General features: G+C 36.7%; 1 protein-coding gene across 2 annotated transcripts in view; it reads right to left on the reverse strand.

Moving 5' to 3' along the window:
- Window positions 1-653: 653 nt before the first annotated feature.
- The window catches only part of KCNN2 (potassium calcium-activated channel subfamily N member 2), a 73,279-nt gene continuing 58,730 nt past the window's right edge, over window positions 654-15,202 (reverse strand). Inside the window, exons 5-9 of one of the 2 annotated variants that reach the window (XM_042787723.1) lie at window positions 14,234-14,344; window positions 11,570-11,697; window positions 9,009-9,017; window positions 6,898-6,967; window positions 654-5,002 (exon numbers count right to left, since the gene is read on the reverse strand). In XM_042787723.1, the coding sequence (XP_042643657.1) occupies window positions 4,715-5,002; window positions 6,898-6,967; window positions 9,009-9,017; window positions 11,570-11,697; window positions 14,234-14,344 (606 nt within the window). In that variant the 3' untranslated portion in view covers window positions 654-4,714. The remainder of the gene's footprint in view (window positions 5,003-6,897; window positions 6,968-9,008; window positions 9,018-11,569; window positions 11,698-14,233; window positions 14,345-15,202) is intronic. The other variant, XM_042787724.1, reaches the window with a different exon arrangement.

Below are 15,202 nucleotides of genomic sequence, written 5' to 3' on the forward strand. Positions count from 1 at the left end.
CTCCATGTGCTGCACTGCCCAGCTGCAAGAGATTCCTGACAGGGAGTCAAGTGCCTGCATTAGGCTCGGTGCTATGCTAAACTGCAAATCTTGAGGAAAATTGCATACATTACCACAACTCCTCTCTCCCGTTTATTGTGATCATCGTGCACATCAGGATGTTGTGGAGAGATGGGGCTTATTTGCTTCGTGCTGCACTAACTCACCCTATAGTGAGTGAAACCCTGTGGTTTCTGGACCAGAACTGATATGCAGATGGTGAGGCACTCGGGCAGGTCACGGACATATCTGTGCACACCTGACTGCAAACTGTCTCATAAGGATCTTTTTCTTTATTCTCTCAGTCACAGGGAGGGGAAAGATCATTATAGATAGTCCTTACAAGGCTTGGAGAAAAAAGGCTAACAGGCATTACAGATCATTCTTCTCTGCACTTATGTAAACAGGTATAGGATCAGATTCATAAGCCCTGGTTAATTTTATTATCCATACGTGAAATTCCACATACATAAATGGCTGGCTCTGAATGTGTGTAAACTCCATCTTGGGTAGCTAGGAGTGCTGGTGGAGGAAATTAGTGACCATTTTCACTTGGGCATGTAGATATGCTGATGTAGGGGAACGTTTCTGAAAGTAAGACACAGCAGACTCAGTTCTTTACTCCCTTCCCCTCTTTATTTGTCTGCTTCTCACCACTTAATAATTATTTTAAGAGGGGTGACTAAAAAGGACTTTCATTTAAAAAATGAAACAATATGAGCAACAACAGATTTGGCAGATAGAACTGACTTATTAATCAGAAAATCTTCCTTCCGTAGATAAAACTTACCAAGAATTTTTCATAACTTTTAGCTAGGGGAAAAGAGTTTTCAAACAATTTCCATTTGTAGTACTGACGTGGGTAGTAAGTTTTATTCTGAATATTAGACATTAGTATTGAAACCATTTATTCTTTTACGTTTAAATATGCTTTTAGTGTGCAGTGTATCAATTTGAATGTCCACATATGATCTGACATGGAAGGAGTCTTGCAAACTGAGCGGCAGTAAACCAGTATGCCTATCATCTATATTTGACCTTTAATGATGACAGTGATTCAGACCCAGTTTTGGGAGCCACAGTTTTTAAATAGCTCACAAGGAAAGGTATGGATTTCCAGAAGGTGTTTAGAGTTCCTAAACTGAATGCTTTATTTTTAGATAGTAAAGCTCTTTCCGTATCAGATCCATCTTTATGGAGTAGAGGGAGGTAAAGAAAGGCTGAGTTGCACAAGTCTGTCTGGGAAGATCTGCAGGCTTGCAACAGATACTGATTTGTTGAATTAAGAACTGCAGACCATTTGCAAGTATAGAATCTGTGAATGTATTATTCTGATCCTGCAAAATGTAATTTAAAAATACTATTTAAATCAATGTCCTTAGTCTAAGCATGGTGAAAAAGCCTATTTGTGATCTTACATTTCAGTCCTTATAGGCAAGGTATCTTTGCTAAGTGTCATTAAAAATGCAGGGACTAGCAACAAAACTCCAAAGTAACTGATAAACAGAATCGATGTCTGGAATGCAGTGAAAAGCAGTTCAGTAGCAACTGAAAACTGAGTTTTCGTATTGGTGAGACTAAATCAAGAGATGCATGAAGCTTTTCAACTGTAACATGGTAAAGATGCCATATATTTTGAGAAAGATTCCTTGTAGTTTGTAAACAATCTTTGAAAGAAAAAATATATTTAACTGCACAAGCAGTTTCAGAGATCTGTCATAATGCTGCTTTTTCCTTTTGGCGAGCTCATACATTGAACATGGTGAAGGAGCTTAAGTTTTGGAAATAAAAAGTCAGTAATTGAGTTTGTGGTACTACAAAACTCAAACAAGGAAAGATTAAACAGAGTTTTGTATCAGGAATAAGAAAATCAAACCCATACTGCTTTGTGCTCTCCTGAATATAAGCTAATATCTGTCTTTTATTCAGCTGGCACTTAGGTGCTTTTCAAAACCGGGTACTAGAAGAAAAGAATCATCAGTACCAAAAATGCAGACAAAGTATTTGCAGTGAGCTTTAGAGTAAATTAAGAAATTGGAGTATTCCACGTTGTCATAAATTGTTGTTTGCTTTAAAAACAAAGGAATCCAAAATAATCTGGCAGATTGTTACAGAACCCTACTGATGGGGATAGTCCTCATACATCTCATAGTCCTGCCTGCATAAAGCTGTTGCAAGAATTTAGTAGGTTCAGGCTCCTGATTTCTACTGTGTAAAAGAAATTGAGAGGTCAAAGATGACAGTTTTTTTTTCACATCAGAATAAACCACCTCAGTACTTAAAGCTAGATCTTAATTCAAATTTAACAGATTGGCAAGCTACAATTGGAGCTACAATCCAGAGAAAAAAAAATAGGTCTTACAAATATAAAAAAGATGTTATAAACAATGAAAGAGCTAGTTCAAGCTGACAGGACAAAAAGGAATGTTTTCAAGCTACAGCAAGTGTATTTCACATTCAATGACAGGAAAAACATTCTAAATTAAACACAAACAGTGGGACAACAGACAAATAAAAATCTTCAAAAAAAGAACTCTGAAACTTGACTATTAAATTCCAATATTATTAATCACTACTTCCTGATCCTGCCAACACTGTAAAGAGAGTGGCCTCATGACCACTCAAAATCTCATCTAGTTTAGGACTGGACTAGTACAGTATTAGCACTATATAATATCCATTTTTCCTTTGGAAATTAACTTCATAAAAACAAAATGCATACTGCTTATTATTTCCAGTCACAAAATATCACAGTCTGTAAACAAGGCACTCCAAAGGCATGCAACTCTCCTGCTTATCTACAGGAAAAAAGTACTGCAAAGTCATCATCTTTCTCAAGGACATAAAAAGTGTTGGACAAACTCTTAACTTCTTCATAAACAAGCAATGCCTCTGGATGGAACTTATATTCATCAGTTATGTATTTTGTATCCCCAAAAAAAGCAGACCCTTTATTTTAAATAGGCCTAAAGTGTCTGCTCTGTTTCACTTTATGTATTTGGTTTGGGAACTTTCAGGTGCTGGGGAGAACAGCTCTTCTGTCTTATCCAGCACGGCTCTACCCTGATTTCTGCATCACTATCTTCCCTGCCTGTCACTACTGAGCAGAACTCACAATGTCTCATGGAACAATCAGCATTTCCTTCAATGTGCATGTTAGTTACTTCTAGGCAGACATTAGTATTCCTCAGAAACAGTCCGCCATGCCTCTTGTCTTACTTAGCTATAGTGTCACCCTTGTCCGTAAATCGGAAGAAGGGGACAGGACTAGTATATTTCATAAATAGCAAGTACTATAAAATATTTCATAAAGTCAAATAATCCCCTTTTTATAATTAGGAATTGTGAATGCAAGTTGTATGTGCTGAGCGTTTATGCTTATCTAGTTTTGCTATGCTGGAATATAATCCAGGAGGAAAATCAGCCAGAAGTTTTTCACAAATGTGTACACTATACTTTGTGGTTTTTTTTTTTTTAAGAAAGCAGATATAATAAAGGAGAACTTGTTATTTGTGCATGAAAGTAAAGTACCACAGATACCCCACTGCCATAACTCCAGTCTACATCAGGGTTTTTTTTTTTTTTTTTTTACAACAGTTTTTGGAAATATTGCTAAGTGTCTTGCTAAACTTGACTGCATAGTAGAAACCATGGGGATTATCCAAACATAATGTATACAGAACACTGTGCTGATATCACGCAACTGTGTATACTATAACTCTGTGTGTCAGTCATTCACTCCAGAAAAATTACACACAAAAAAAGGAGTGGAGTAAGTAGCAACCTAACACTTTCAAAAACCAGACAGCATTAATGGGAGACTTCCAGACTGAAAGTGATGCTTCTGTCTGGACATACTTACCTGGCATAATTATGAGAGTCTGAATAAATGAACAGGACATTACCTGTGCTTTTTGCATGCCAGTCACGTTACAAATAGTCAGTTTAAAAGATCTTTGCCATGGGCATTGCATAAATAATTTTATATACATATGTATGTATATATATTATCTATGTATGTGCGTACAAATGCATGTTAAACAAAAGCCTAGAAGATTTAAAAAACCCATAGCATACTTCTTCGTAACTTATTTTCTAGGATAAACTATGTTTTTAATTAATCACTTCAGAAATCGAAGCTGTCAGTGACCTTTTAAAATGACTATACATATACAGCACACTGTTAGATGAATATGGATTTTTTTTCCCCCTCCACTGCAAGCAAAGTTTAGTGAATTAGTTTTTATACTGAGAGATAATTATTAAGCTTCAATTTTGTTTCTTAAAGGTTTATAATTAGGTCTTTTGATTATGAGTTTTTTTTTAGTTGTTAAATTCAAGTAACCAAGCAACTATGTGCAGAAATTAACCTTTTTATTATATTATACTGTAGTAGTAAATTTTGTTTGAAGTGCATGAATAAAAAGTTAGTGAAATTACAGGAGGAACAATCTAATATAGCAATAATAGGTGCATTCACTGTGCATCTGAGAGGAGGAGGGGGGAAAAAAGAAGAGTTCTCACTCATTTTGGCCTAAAATGTGTTCAGGTTTCCAGGATTCTGACATCAGAACCCAGATAACACTGGTTAGAACCATAGGGCTTTACAATAAAAGCTAAAATATTGACCATATGATGGCAAAAAGTCTTTATTTTGTGGTTAACTTATTCTCTTCTAGCTACTCTCTGATGAAGTTGGTGGTGCTGTGGAGGATGATCTCCTTCTTCTTGACAAAGATCGTGATCGTTCAGCACTGTAGGCAACATGCTTGTCATAATTTTGTAACTGAGCCTCGAGGAAATCCCTCTGTTGCTGGCTGATTGTCTGGCTAATCAGTCCAGGGAGAGCTTGAATGCTACCAATTAAAGTTTCCAGTTTAGTTTCCAGAGTAACAATTCTCTTCTCAAAATCTTCACTTCTTTCATTTAAGTCAGAAATCATGTCATACATGATGTTTTGAGTCTGAAAGTAGAAGGATGTAAACAAAGGTTTAGAGATAACTTACAAATATTGTAACAAGCAGCACAACTCTACAAAGGTTTGTAAATGTTTTTGCACTTCAAATAAAGAAAAAAAGGATATGAATATTATAACAATATCTAGTATTGTGAAATAATTATTCTTGTAGATTCAGAATAAACTTTCTATTAAATTTGTTGAGCAGAAATGTAATATATTTTGAGTAGCACTTTAGATGTCAAGGTCTAAATGAATTATACAAAAGACCAGAGCTGTTTAGGAAGTTGAGGCGCTTAGAAATGCATCATGCTAAGCTTTTTGAACAGTCTGTTGTGTAAACCACCAGGAGACTGAAGGCTCCAAAGCTGTGATCCATCCTTGACTCTTCTGTATTTCCTCTGGTTTAAACACCCTCATTCTTCTAAGCAGAACACAAATATTGTTCATTTGCTTTCTCCTTGAACTGACCAGGCTTTCTTGAACTTGCTGTAGTAAGAGTAGTTGGGTGGACTGTTTTAGAAATGTAGTACGAGAAGTAAAAAGTCAGTTGTATGCTTTACTACTTCTGCATTCCCAATCTATCTGCCCTCTACAAAACAGTGTTTGGTTATAGCAAGTATATAGGGTGTACTTTAAAACGCCATAGTGGTCGGTAAAAATGTAATCTGAAATGTGTTATTTTACAGAGACTTGGAACTAGTTTGAAATACTGGCTGAATTTCTCCCTCTGATAGACTGAGACTTCAGATTAAACAATAGTCAAAACTGGATGTAGATCAGTAGACAAATTAGTTGAATTTTATAAACTATCCAAAGGGAATGAAAATTAATTGAATGACTGCTTGAAGTATAAAGTACTTCAGTATCAGATGAGTGTCGATAACCCATTTCTCTGCCACCTGTTTTGAGATGCTAACACAACCCCTGAAAGCAAAGTAGTCTACATTAAATAGTATCTGAAAAGTCCTTATCAGTTGCAAGAAGCATTAGACTGAAATGTATTTCCAGCAACTGAAGTTGTCAGGCGACTCTCTACAGCAAAAGGGGAATGAACACTGAAAGTTTAATCTTTGCTCTGATGCACTTTAAATTGAGGAGCGTTTTGAGGTACAGGAGGAGGCGTACAAGGAACCCTTAGGAAAAGGCCATTAATGACTTTAATGTATCCTCAAATTAAGATCAAAGTAACTGCTAAATACTGACATCTAATGTGAAACCAGGAATGCTATCGGCTTAGCCCTCTAACTCTTCAGTTATTATTTTATATTAATGAAAAATCCCAGCAACAGTGGACAAGCAGTCTTCAACTGAATAGCCTCTTTTACCTCATCTCAAATGGCTTAATAAATATTAATAAAGCCTTATGATATATCGGCAAAGTAGGCATCTATTATTAATTTAAAAACTTAAATAAATGCAGATCTAAATTTACTTGTCCAAAGTCACTGATGCCTAAGACAACAGGAATAGAGAATCAGAACCTCTAATTCCAGTCTTCATGAGGGCCTGTGTACTATGGATCATCACAGCACAGTCACTGTCACCGGACAGAAAATCTCTTTACTATGCAACACTACACTACCATAGCCCACACACAGTTCAGCATTTACCATGACCACTGAAGTCACTTCAGGAGCTCTCAGGATCAGCCTCTCAATTGTGAAATCTTTTTCAAATGTACAGAAAAAAAAAAAAAAATGGTGCATTCAAACTTTGGTCAGAGCCATAAACACGATGGTTCATTCAGTAAGTGCTACCACAAAACACACATGTGTTTTAATTTTCTACAAACAACTAACTTGTTAACAATATCTGCATGTAAAATGCATAACATTTTCACTTACAAACTCTTCATTTTGAAAGGATGAATGTTAAAACAACAGTAATTATCTACTAACCTTTGCCAGGTCCACCAACGTGTTGGCTTGATCATTCAGTTTCCTTTGTTCCATTTTTACACTTCTTAATCTAAAAAGTGGAATTTCAAGTCAGATTTTTTCTGTGTATGTGGTCATATTAGGATTTCTAAAAAGCATGCACAAAACTTACAAGAGCAAATAATTGCATGGACAATGCCTTAAATACTTTGTGTAAAGTCAGATTTGGTCATGTGCCTGCTACAATGAGAAGCATGCTTCTTCAACACCGCAAAAAAGGAAATAGCAAGGAAATGTGATGTCCTTGAGAATACCATTTGCCATGGTCAAAGTTGAATTCAGAAAGGGAGATAACAATTTATCCAGACTAAATGAAAGAAAGCCAAAACATTCCTCAAAGCCTCAGTATCGTGACAAGTAGATATGGGAAGAAACATAGAACAACTGGTTTTCTTCATTAGTGTCATAGCAATTAAGAATCTTCCCATGCCTACATGACTAGATACAGGTATTAGCCCTGTTCTGTCGGAAATGGATTGGGTTAGCAGGTGTTTGAACCTGATGGAAATACAGTGATAAGTGAGTTTCTCATTACTTTAAATAGAACTTCCATCTGACCAGCAGCTAAATAACCAACATACTTGCCAAGACATTTGATTTTCTTACATAATTTGTGAATGTAAATACAATTACATTTTAAACCTACATGAGACATTCCTTTTCAATGAGCTATTTAAACTACAGCATTGAAAAACTATGAAGAAAGCAGCAAGGTTATCTTTTTTTCTTTGATGCCTACCTATTTGCATTATTATTAGTTATGCATATTCTGTGAAAGATACATATATGACCTTTTTTATGTGTTCCCCGAAACAAAGTCCACGTTCTTCAGATTAACTACTAGAGGAGTGGTTTGTAGATCACGACAAATACGCAATTTATCCCTTAAGCATGAGTCACTTGTTCATCTTTTCCCAACAGAGAAACACGTGGACTTTCAATGACTTTTCTGGTGGCTGTTCTAATCAGGAAGTAGCATTTTTCAAAAACAACATACCAGTTTATAAACAATGCATAGTAAGATACTATGCAGTCTACTAGTATGTGAAGGGCCAACCAAACTACCCATTCGATTAGCTGTCAAATGAAATTAAGTTCAGCATCATTTTGTTGCAGGTGCGTTGCTAAATGCATATTCTGCCTATTTCTTAGTGATGGTGTTACTTAGAAAGCTAGTTTAAAGAAAGTCTTATTGGAGATATTCCAAAATCAGGACATTTCTGTTCGTATCTTTAGTTACCAAGCATTTCCTTTCATATCTAAGCTAACCTCTATGAGAAAATAAGTTGTGAAGAGTGAAATACCTTTTAAAACACAAGGACATAATTCTGTTAAGGTAGAAATCAACTATTCACATAAAATTGACATTCCAGTGGCTTGTTACTGGAATGTCAAATGTTGTTCCTCCCCTGGAGGCTTCCTTCAGAGCACAACATAAATGCAGACTGTATGAACAGTGCTTTCAGAACCTATGAGCTGGAGCTATTCTAAAGCAAAAAATATGGAGACATCTCCAAGGTAAGGAGTTATATCATTAGTCTCAGAATAGAGTAAGTATTCAAACGTAAGCATGTAATGATTTGACTGGAGAACAATAACCCTATTGTTTTGGTAAGCATCTCTCAATTAATTTGCAGAATATATGTTTTCTGCTTAAGATTCATTGACTCACCTGTTTGCCAGCTGGTATTTTAATTTCAAAATTCCAAGAAATCCATTGTTATTGTAGCAATACATGTACCAGCTGACACCAACATGGTACTTCCTCACGGCAATCAACCCAATACTTATCACAAGCTGTAAAAATGCAACACTAGGTAATGGCAAGTCTTTAGCTGCAGCGGCCAGATTTAAAGAAAACTGTCAGACTTTTGTTCCTAAATTCATTAAGAGTAAATATGAAACATCTTGATTTTACGAACTTCACTTATCACAGCAAAAGATCATGACTCTGGATCGTGTTTCCATGGTAGCAATCAGACCACTGAGGTTCACAAATAAAGACTTTATTTTTTGCATGCAGACAGTGGTAAATTCTGCAAATTTAGAAAGGAACAGCTTATACAACTTACTTCCGAGCTCTATTTTCATTTTGTTGAAATAAAAAGACAAAACAAAAGAAAACAAACTGTAAAATATACTAAAACAACCAAATGAGCACAGTGGGCTCAACTGAGCAGGTGGAAAGTCCTCAGGAGATGCTACTTCTTTCAATCAGTAACTGCCTGAGGTAGAGTCTAACTCACTTGCATTAATGATGAAAGAACCTGCAATAGCTTCAAACCTTCCCGTTAACTATAATCAGTAGATTTTATTATTCATACAATACATAAATGCTTTTTAATAGTATCATTTAGAGTGATGATTTCACCTTCATCATATTTAGTATGCATGAGAAGCCAAAAAGACCCAGACCAGCTGAAGGCAGTTTTAGTGCTCTGACTGTACAGAGTTTGAGACTGTTACTATAATCTACTCTGGTTTCTTGTATGAAACTGGCCCTAAAACTTCACTGCTTTTATTTCTGTCTTCAGTGAAATGGTTGGAAAAGTGAAGGAGGGGGGACCAACAAAAAACTAAGAATCTGTAAAGACAGAAAAGAGCCATATACTACCATGAATCATTTGAGAAAAGATCAAAGATGCAAAGGGAAAAAAAATAATTTGCACCCATCTAATCTTCTACAGCTGGAAGAAAATAAACTGCTAGAGAAATGTCTTTATCCATGGCACATTTTTCAGCATATTGAGAAAATTATCCTTTATTTTAAATTTTTTCTTTTTGCTTAAATACAAAAGTTTTGGGAATGGGATGCAAAGTGCTAAAGGACAGGGGGAAATGCATTATTAAGACAGCTGTTCAAAGTTTGGCTGTCACAGCCAGGAAAAAATTACTGTTGCCACATTCTTCACCCTACCCAATTAATGAATTTTTAAGGCAGGTACAGAACAACACTTTACATCCTGTAAAACTCTTCTGGGCTTGAATGATATATAAAGCTGCAGATCAAGTCTGCTGTGCTTTTTAGATTCTTCTTTGAACGTGTGTGTGCAAGCACACACACAAAATAAATAGCAAAGTTAAAATGTTAAGGAGTAACCTTTACAATCAAGGATTCAAGTCCAGCAAAGGATGCACAGGACATGCTATTATCTACCCTAGAACTCCCACCACTCCACCTCCCAATCCATCCTTTAAACCAAGCAGGATGACCAAACTGGGAAAATATACTTTTTATATCCATATGAAAGTGCTTTAACTTTTGTCACCTTTTTATTCCTTAAAGTATTTCTGTAATAGCACAGTAACATTTAATCCTGCAAGTTTGCTAAATATAATAGAGTAATCAAGGTTTGTAGAATACTTCATACCTTAAGCTTAGCTACTCATTTGTTTAAAACACTGCTGTGAAACAGAGAAATGACTATTTGACTAAATTTACTAACAGGAAGTACGATAACCTGGTCTTTCCTTCTTGTCTTTCCTGAAAGGTGACACAAGAAGTTTTTCTTTTCATGATGGATGCTTCCCTCACACCCCCACACAGGTTGACTCAGACACAGACCTACACTCAAAAGTTACCAAAACATCAGTTCGAAATTAAACTTAATTTATCTGCATCTAACCAGTATCTCATGGAAACTAATTTCATAGGCTGTATAAATGGCTGCCTCAAGATGGATGGGGACACTGAATACAGCTGACGACAAACAGTGGCATGGGTCCTGACCATTTCTCAAGAAGAATCTGTGGTTCCTGGGGACAAAAGTCTCCTTTTTCTCCACTGTAGTCCAAAGAAGAGTAACTGAATCATTATGCAGTTCTGCTGGTTTTGATGTGCTTTATGACAAATATGTATTATGAATTTTCAGCTTAATCCTACTACTGGTTACAGTTCTCAGGCTTGTTTTCAACCACTTAAGATTTCAGTAAAGGGGAATAACTAATCTGAATCATGCCAGAGGTGCTCAAAGGTCACACAATGACTGCTGGCATATGCTCCCATTTTCTAGAATGGATGTAAGGCATCATAGCTGACATATCAACATTTGATTTTAAGCACCAAGAATATATGGTGGAGAGAGAGGCAACTAATTGCTGTTGGGTTGTTCAATGACACTTGATGCACATTCTTTTCTTTAAACACTATATCCATACTCACAGGCTCTCTTCTATCACATCATTCTGACTTTAAATTATTAAAACGTCTACTACAAATGAAACTTTTTTCATTTTCTTCTGTCTGTTGTAGCTTGTATCTTACTACCTGTAAGCAAATATGTATTGACAAAGGACAGTCTCAGTGGCAAAAGACAAAAAAAAGCCTCAGATAATTCAAGAAGCATGGGAAACTTTTACAAAAATATAAACAAGTTTGATTCACCCCATATTGGATATACACAGCCAGCATGGTTTTTATTTTTTTCTGGAAACAGGTAACACAGTAAAACCTTGTCTTTGTCTTATTCTTAGAGAAAAAACAATCTCAAGAGCAATGCTCTGCAAAGGAGGGGAGGGGGGAAGAGAAGGGAGGGGGCAGGATGGGACATGGGGACTAAGAGTGACTATGAGAGAGAGGGAAACTAAGAGAGAAAACACCTGAAGAAGAAAACCAAATCAAAAAGGTACTTACTGATGAATAGCTTGCAAGAATTTGCGCTGATGTTTCCTTACTTTCGCATGATCTATCTTTTTAACCAGTTTGGTGTTTTTATAAATTAACCATGTTTCCCTGAGTACATTGGCCGCTGCATTTTTCACCTGTTTAATAAAAGAAAAACACCAGGCTGACAAAAGTAGCATTATGTCATACTTTCTCTTTTATGGTATAAGCTCTTTCTGAAGCATTTAAGAATCTGCCTAGTTGTGAGAAGTGGGTACACAAAGGAGCTGCAGCACTGAGGGCAGAAAGCAATAACTAGACCAAGGGGACTGCTGAGTGATTTCCACATCCCATGATACTGGGACCAGCTGTCTTTGCACTGGGGAATAATTTGTCCCTCTTTAAAGAGCTAGCACCTTTTGGTGTTTATGGGAGTACAAATTACAGTGAGGAAACACTCATGCATTATTTCTATGGTAATTAACTAACTGTATTTAATAGGATCATAAAATTTTTCTCCTTGTTCTATGATTAGTACCTCTTAATTCTCTTAGCAATTTAACACTCTTAAATTTCCAGAGCTGTCTGAACGTACTTTTTTCCTTTTTTTTTCTTTTGTTTGTATTTTTATTCTTGTTTCTTGTTTACCATTCTCCAAGCAGATGAAAAAATATCTTGTCAATTAATGTGGCCAGTGTTCTATTTCATAAGTGCTTTGAATTTTGTTTTTAATGAGGCCTTCCATAAAATGTTAGAGTACCTACAGTTCCTTCTTATGCCCTCCAAAATTTCCAAGAATGCTTGAAAACAACAAAGAATTTCAATACAATGTTGATTAATGACAGAATGACTAGGTTACTTCCAAAGGAAATCTGTCCTTATTATTCATCTTTATTTTCTCTCCCTCCGACTTTATATGATGCCAATCACTGCAGCATCAGAGCTAAGTCAATGCCTAGGTAAAGGCATTGCAGGAATGACATACAGTAGCTCTTCCCAGCAAGAGGTTCCCACTTCGTACCTGTAGAAGTGTTGGAGTACCTTGCTCCTGACTTTGCTCAAAACACAATCACATTTTAGAGACCTCCTCACAATCTCTACCTAGTCTTTGCATTTCCATAAGGTATGGCTATCTTCAGGCTGTGAGGAAACCTCTCCAGTATCTGTTTAACTGATTTGTGACCTGATATGCATCTCAGATTGGCTTTCTTGGTTTGTTTTGTATGCTTGTTTTTTTGTGTGCTTTGATTTTCATGAGTTTGAAGCTACCACAGCACAACTTGGATACAGTATTAGCCTGATACTTAGATTCAGATGAAGGATATCTGAATAAAATAAGCTTTAAAAGGCAGAAGTGAACACCAGACTCAAAATCTGGCCAGTGTTTACAAAACCTTTTTCCCTCCCGAAAGACACTTTGAGCTCAGCTGTCAGATTACTCTAGAAAAGTGCCTGTGTTAGGAAGAGACAAATTGTTGTCTGTGGTCTAGTATCAACAAGACCTTAACTGACTATAATAGGAGTGCAAATCAACAAGCTCAGCTAGAGACCTCAAGTCAGACCCCCCTTACACCTAAGACCTGCCTTCCCACTCACCCTTAGCCTCTTCCCACCAGGACTGCTTAGGGGAGACTGGCTGTTAGTGGTGACCAGCATAGAAACAAGGGAGACAGCAAAACCCGAGCGGTGTGCTGATGTGTCCTGGAAACACAGCGACCTGGGCAGGGCCCTCTGCAGCGGGGCAGCTGTGGCAGCACCGCACCCCACCGCTGCACGGAGCTGTGCCGAGGAGCCAACCTCCCTCCCGCCCGGAGCAGAGTCGGTGTTTCCCATTCAGGCACCGACATCCTGCTCCACCACCCATCAGTAAGGACAAACTCTGCTGAGTTCCTGTTGTGAATGTAAGGGGCTGCCTCTCCACGCTGGCTCTTCTCAATAACGAAGAGAAAACAAGATGAGAGGACTGTGTAGCTCCTACTCATTCTCTCATTCCCTCAACACTGATGTGTTTCATTTCAGTAAAGGATTTCTGTTGCCTTGTTTGCCGCGTTCTTTCATTTTCCAAGATGCTATTGTAATTTAAATTATATTTCATGAGGAAAAATTTAAAATATTTTTATGATTTCTAATGATTTCTAGAGTGTTTTTAAAAATAATCTCTTCTAAAACTATTATTATCTACAAGCATCTTTCAAGGCACTTCAGTACTGTGTGCCACTAAGTGGACCCTGTCTCCGGTACACACAGCTATTGGAAAGACTGTCTCACTCGCAAACTATGAATATGTCTTTTTCTTAAGAATGTCCTTCATACCTTGAAATTCTTGTATATATCAGCCATTTCACCTATTTTAGCTACAAAAACTTTATATATTCTTCTCATATAGTGAGTGAAAGTTTTTTAGTTTAATATAATAGTGTTTAGGTTCACAGCATGTAGCTGTTGGTTATACCAACTACCTTCCAGCTGCAAGGACCCTCTATAGAGAAGAATATTAAATCCTCCAAATCTGCTGTGAACTTGCAGTTGCCCTCAATTCAGAGAAAAGCTCAAGGTACTTGATTCCTTCTCTTTGCCAAACCACACCCGTGAAAAAGTTCAGTAGGAGAATGGAGCAGGAGACTATTTAGAACAAATGCAGAAACAAATTAACATACATTTCCTTTTCAGTTGTGAATATAAAGTGTGACTTACTCTTTTAGTTAGCTGGGTGTCCATCATGAAATTATGCACATGTTTTTCAGCTTTGGTAAGTTCTAACTTCCTTGCCACCACAGCTACCACCAGTGCAGTGCACCCAGCACCCTGAAAACAATAAAACAAACCCCCAAGATGTTACTTCTGCATTTTGCAGAGTTTTTAGTGGAAGTTTCTCCTTTGTTGTAGAAGTATGGCAGGTATCAGGTGATTCATTCCTGGTAAATATAATGAACACGCTACTTCTATTTCAGTCCAGAGTAATAGGAAAAGTCAGTAATTACAGGCTGGTAAACTGTCAAGGCATCAAAATAATTAGTGAGCAGCATCATTTAAAAGTCCTGCTTTTTTTCCTGCAAGGTTTGAAAATTTGAATACGTCCCATTTCTAGTGCATAAACAAAGGGGGTGACCAAAACAACTTTGAAACCCCTGAATATTAGTAAATAAATGCAGAATGCCCTGTTCTTAACAATTGTCTCAAAGTCACAGCAATTGCTAAAGAGGAAATAAGATTAGATTAGTATTTAGCACACAAAAAAAGCAAAGTTTCTTAGGATTTTCTGTAGGGCCTAAAAATAATAGAAGAATTTAGTATTTAATCACTTTAATATACTTCCTGGTTGTTCTGAGTCCTTCAACAATCTTTTCCAGTGGTATTTCTGCTTATCTTATTACCATCTCAACCAGCACATACACAAGACCATTCCTTCTTGCATGTGAACACACATGGTCACAATAGCTTAAAGACAGTAGATGCCTGTCCCTTTGAAATGACAGTGCCTTTATTAGCATCACAAATTTAAATGATTTTTTGAGGGGGGAGAAAAGGAAAGGAGGCTAAAATGAGCCAGGTAATGAGAAGTAGCATCTATTGCACACATCTAGAGGTATCATTTACTTTACACTATTAATAAATTCTGCTGGTTTAGTCTTTTTTTTTTTTCAACTTGCAGGTTCATCCCAA

The sequence above is a fragment of the Tyto alba genome, unplaced genomic scaffold (genome assembly GCF_018691265.1).
Source record: "Tyto alba isolate M040663 unplaced genomic scaffold, T.alba_DEE_v4.0 Super-Scaffold_13, whole genome shotgun sequence".
NCBI lineage: Eukaryota > Metazoa > Chordata > Aves > Strigiformes > Tytonidae > Tyto > Tyto alba.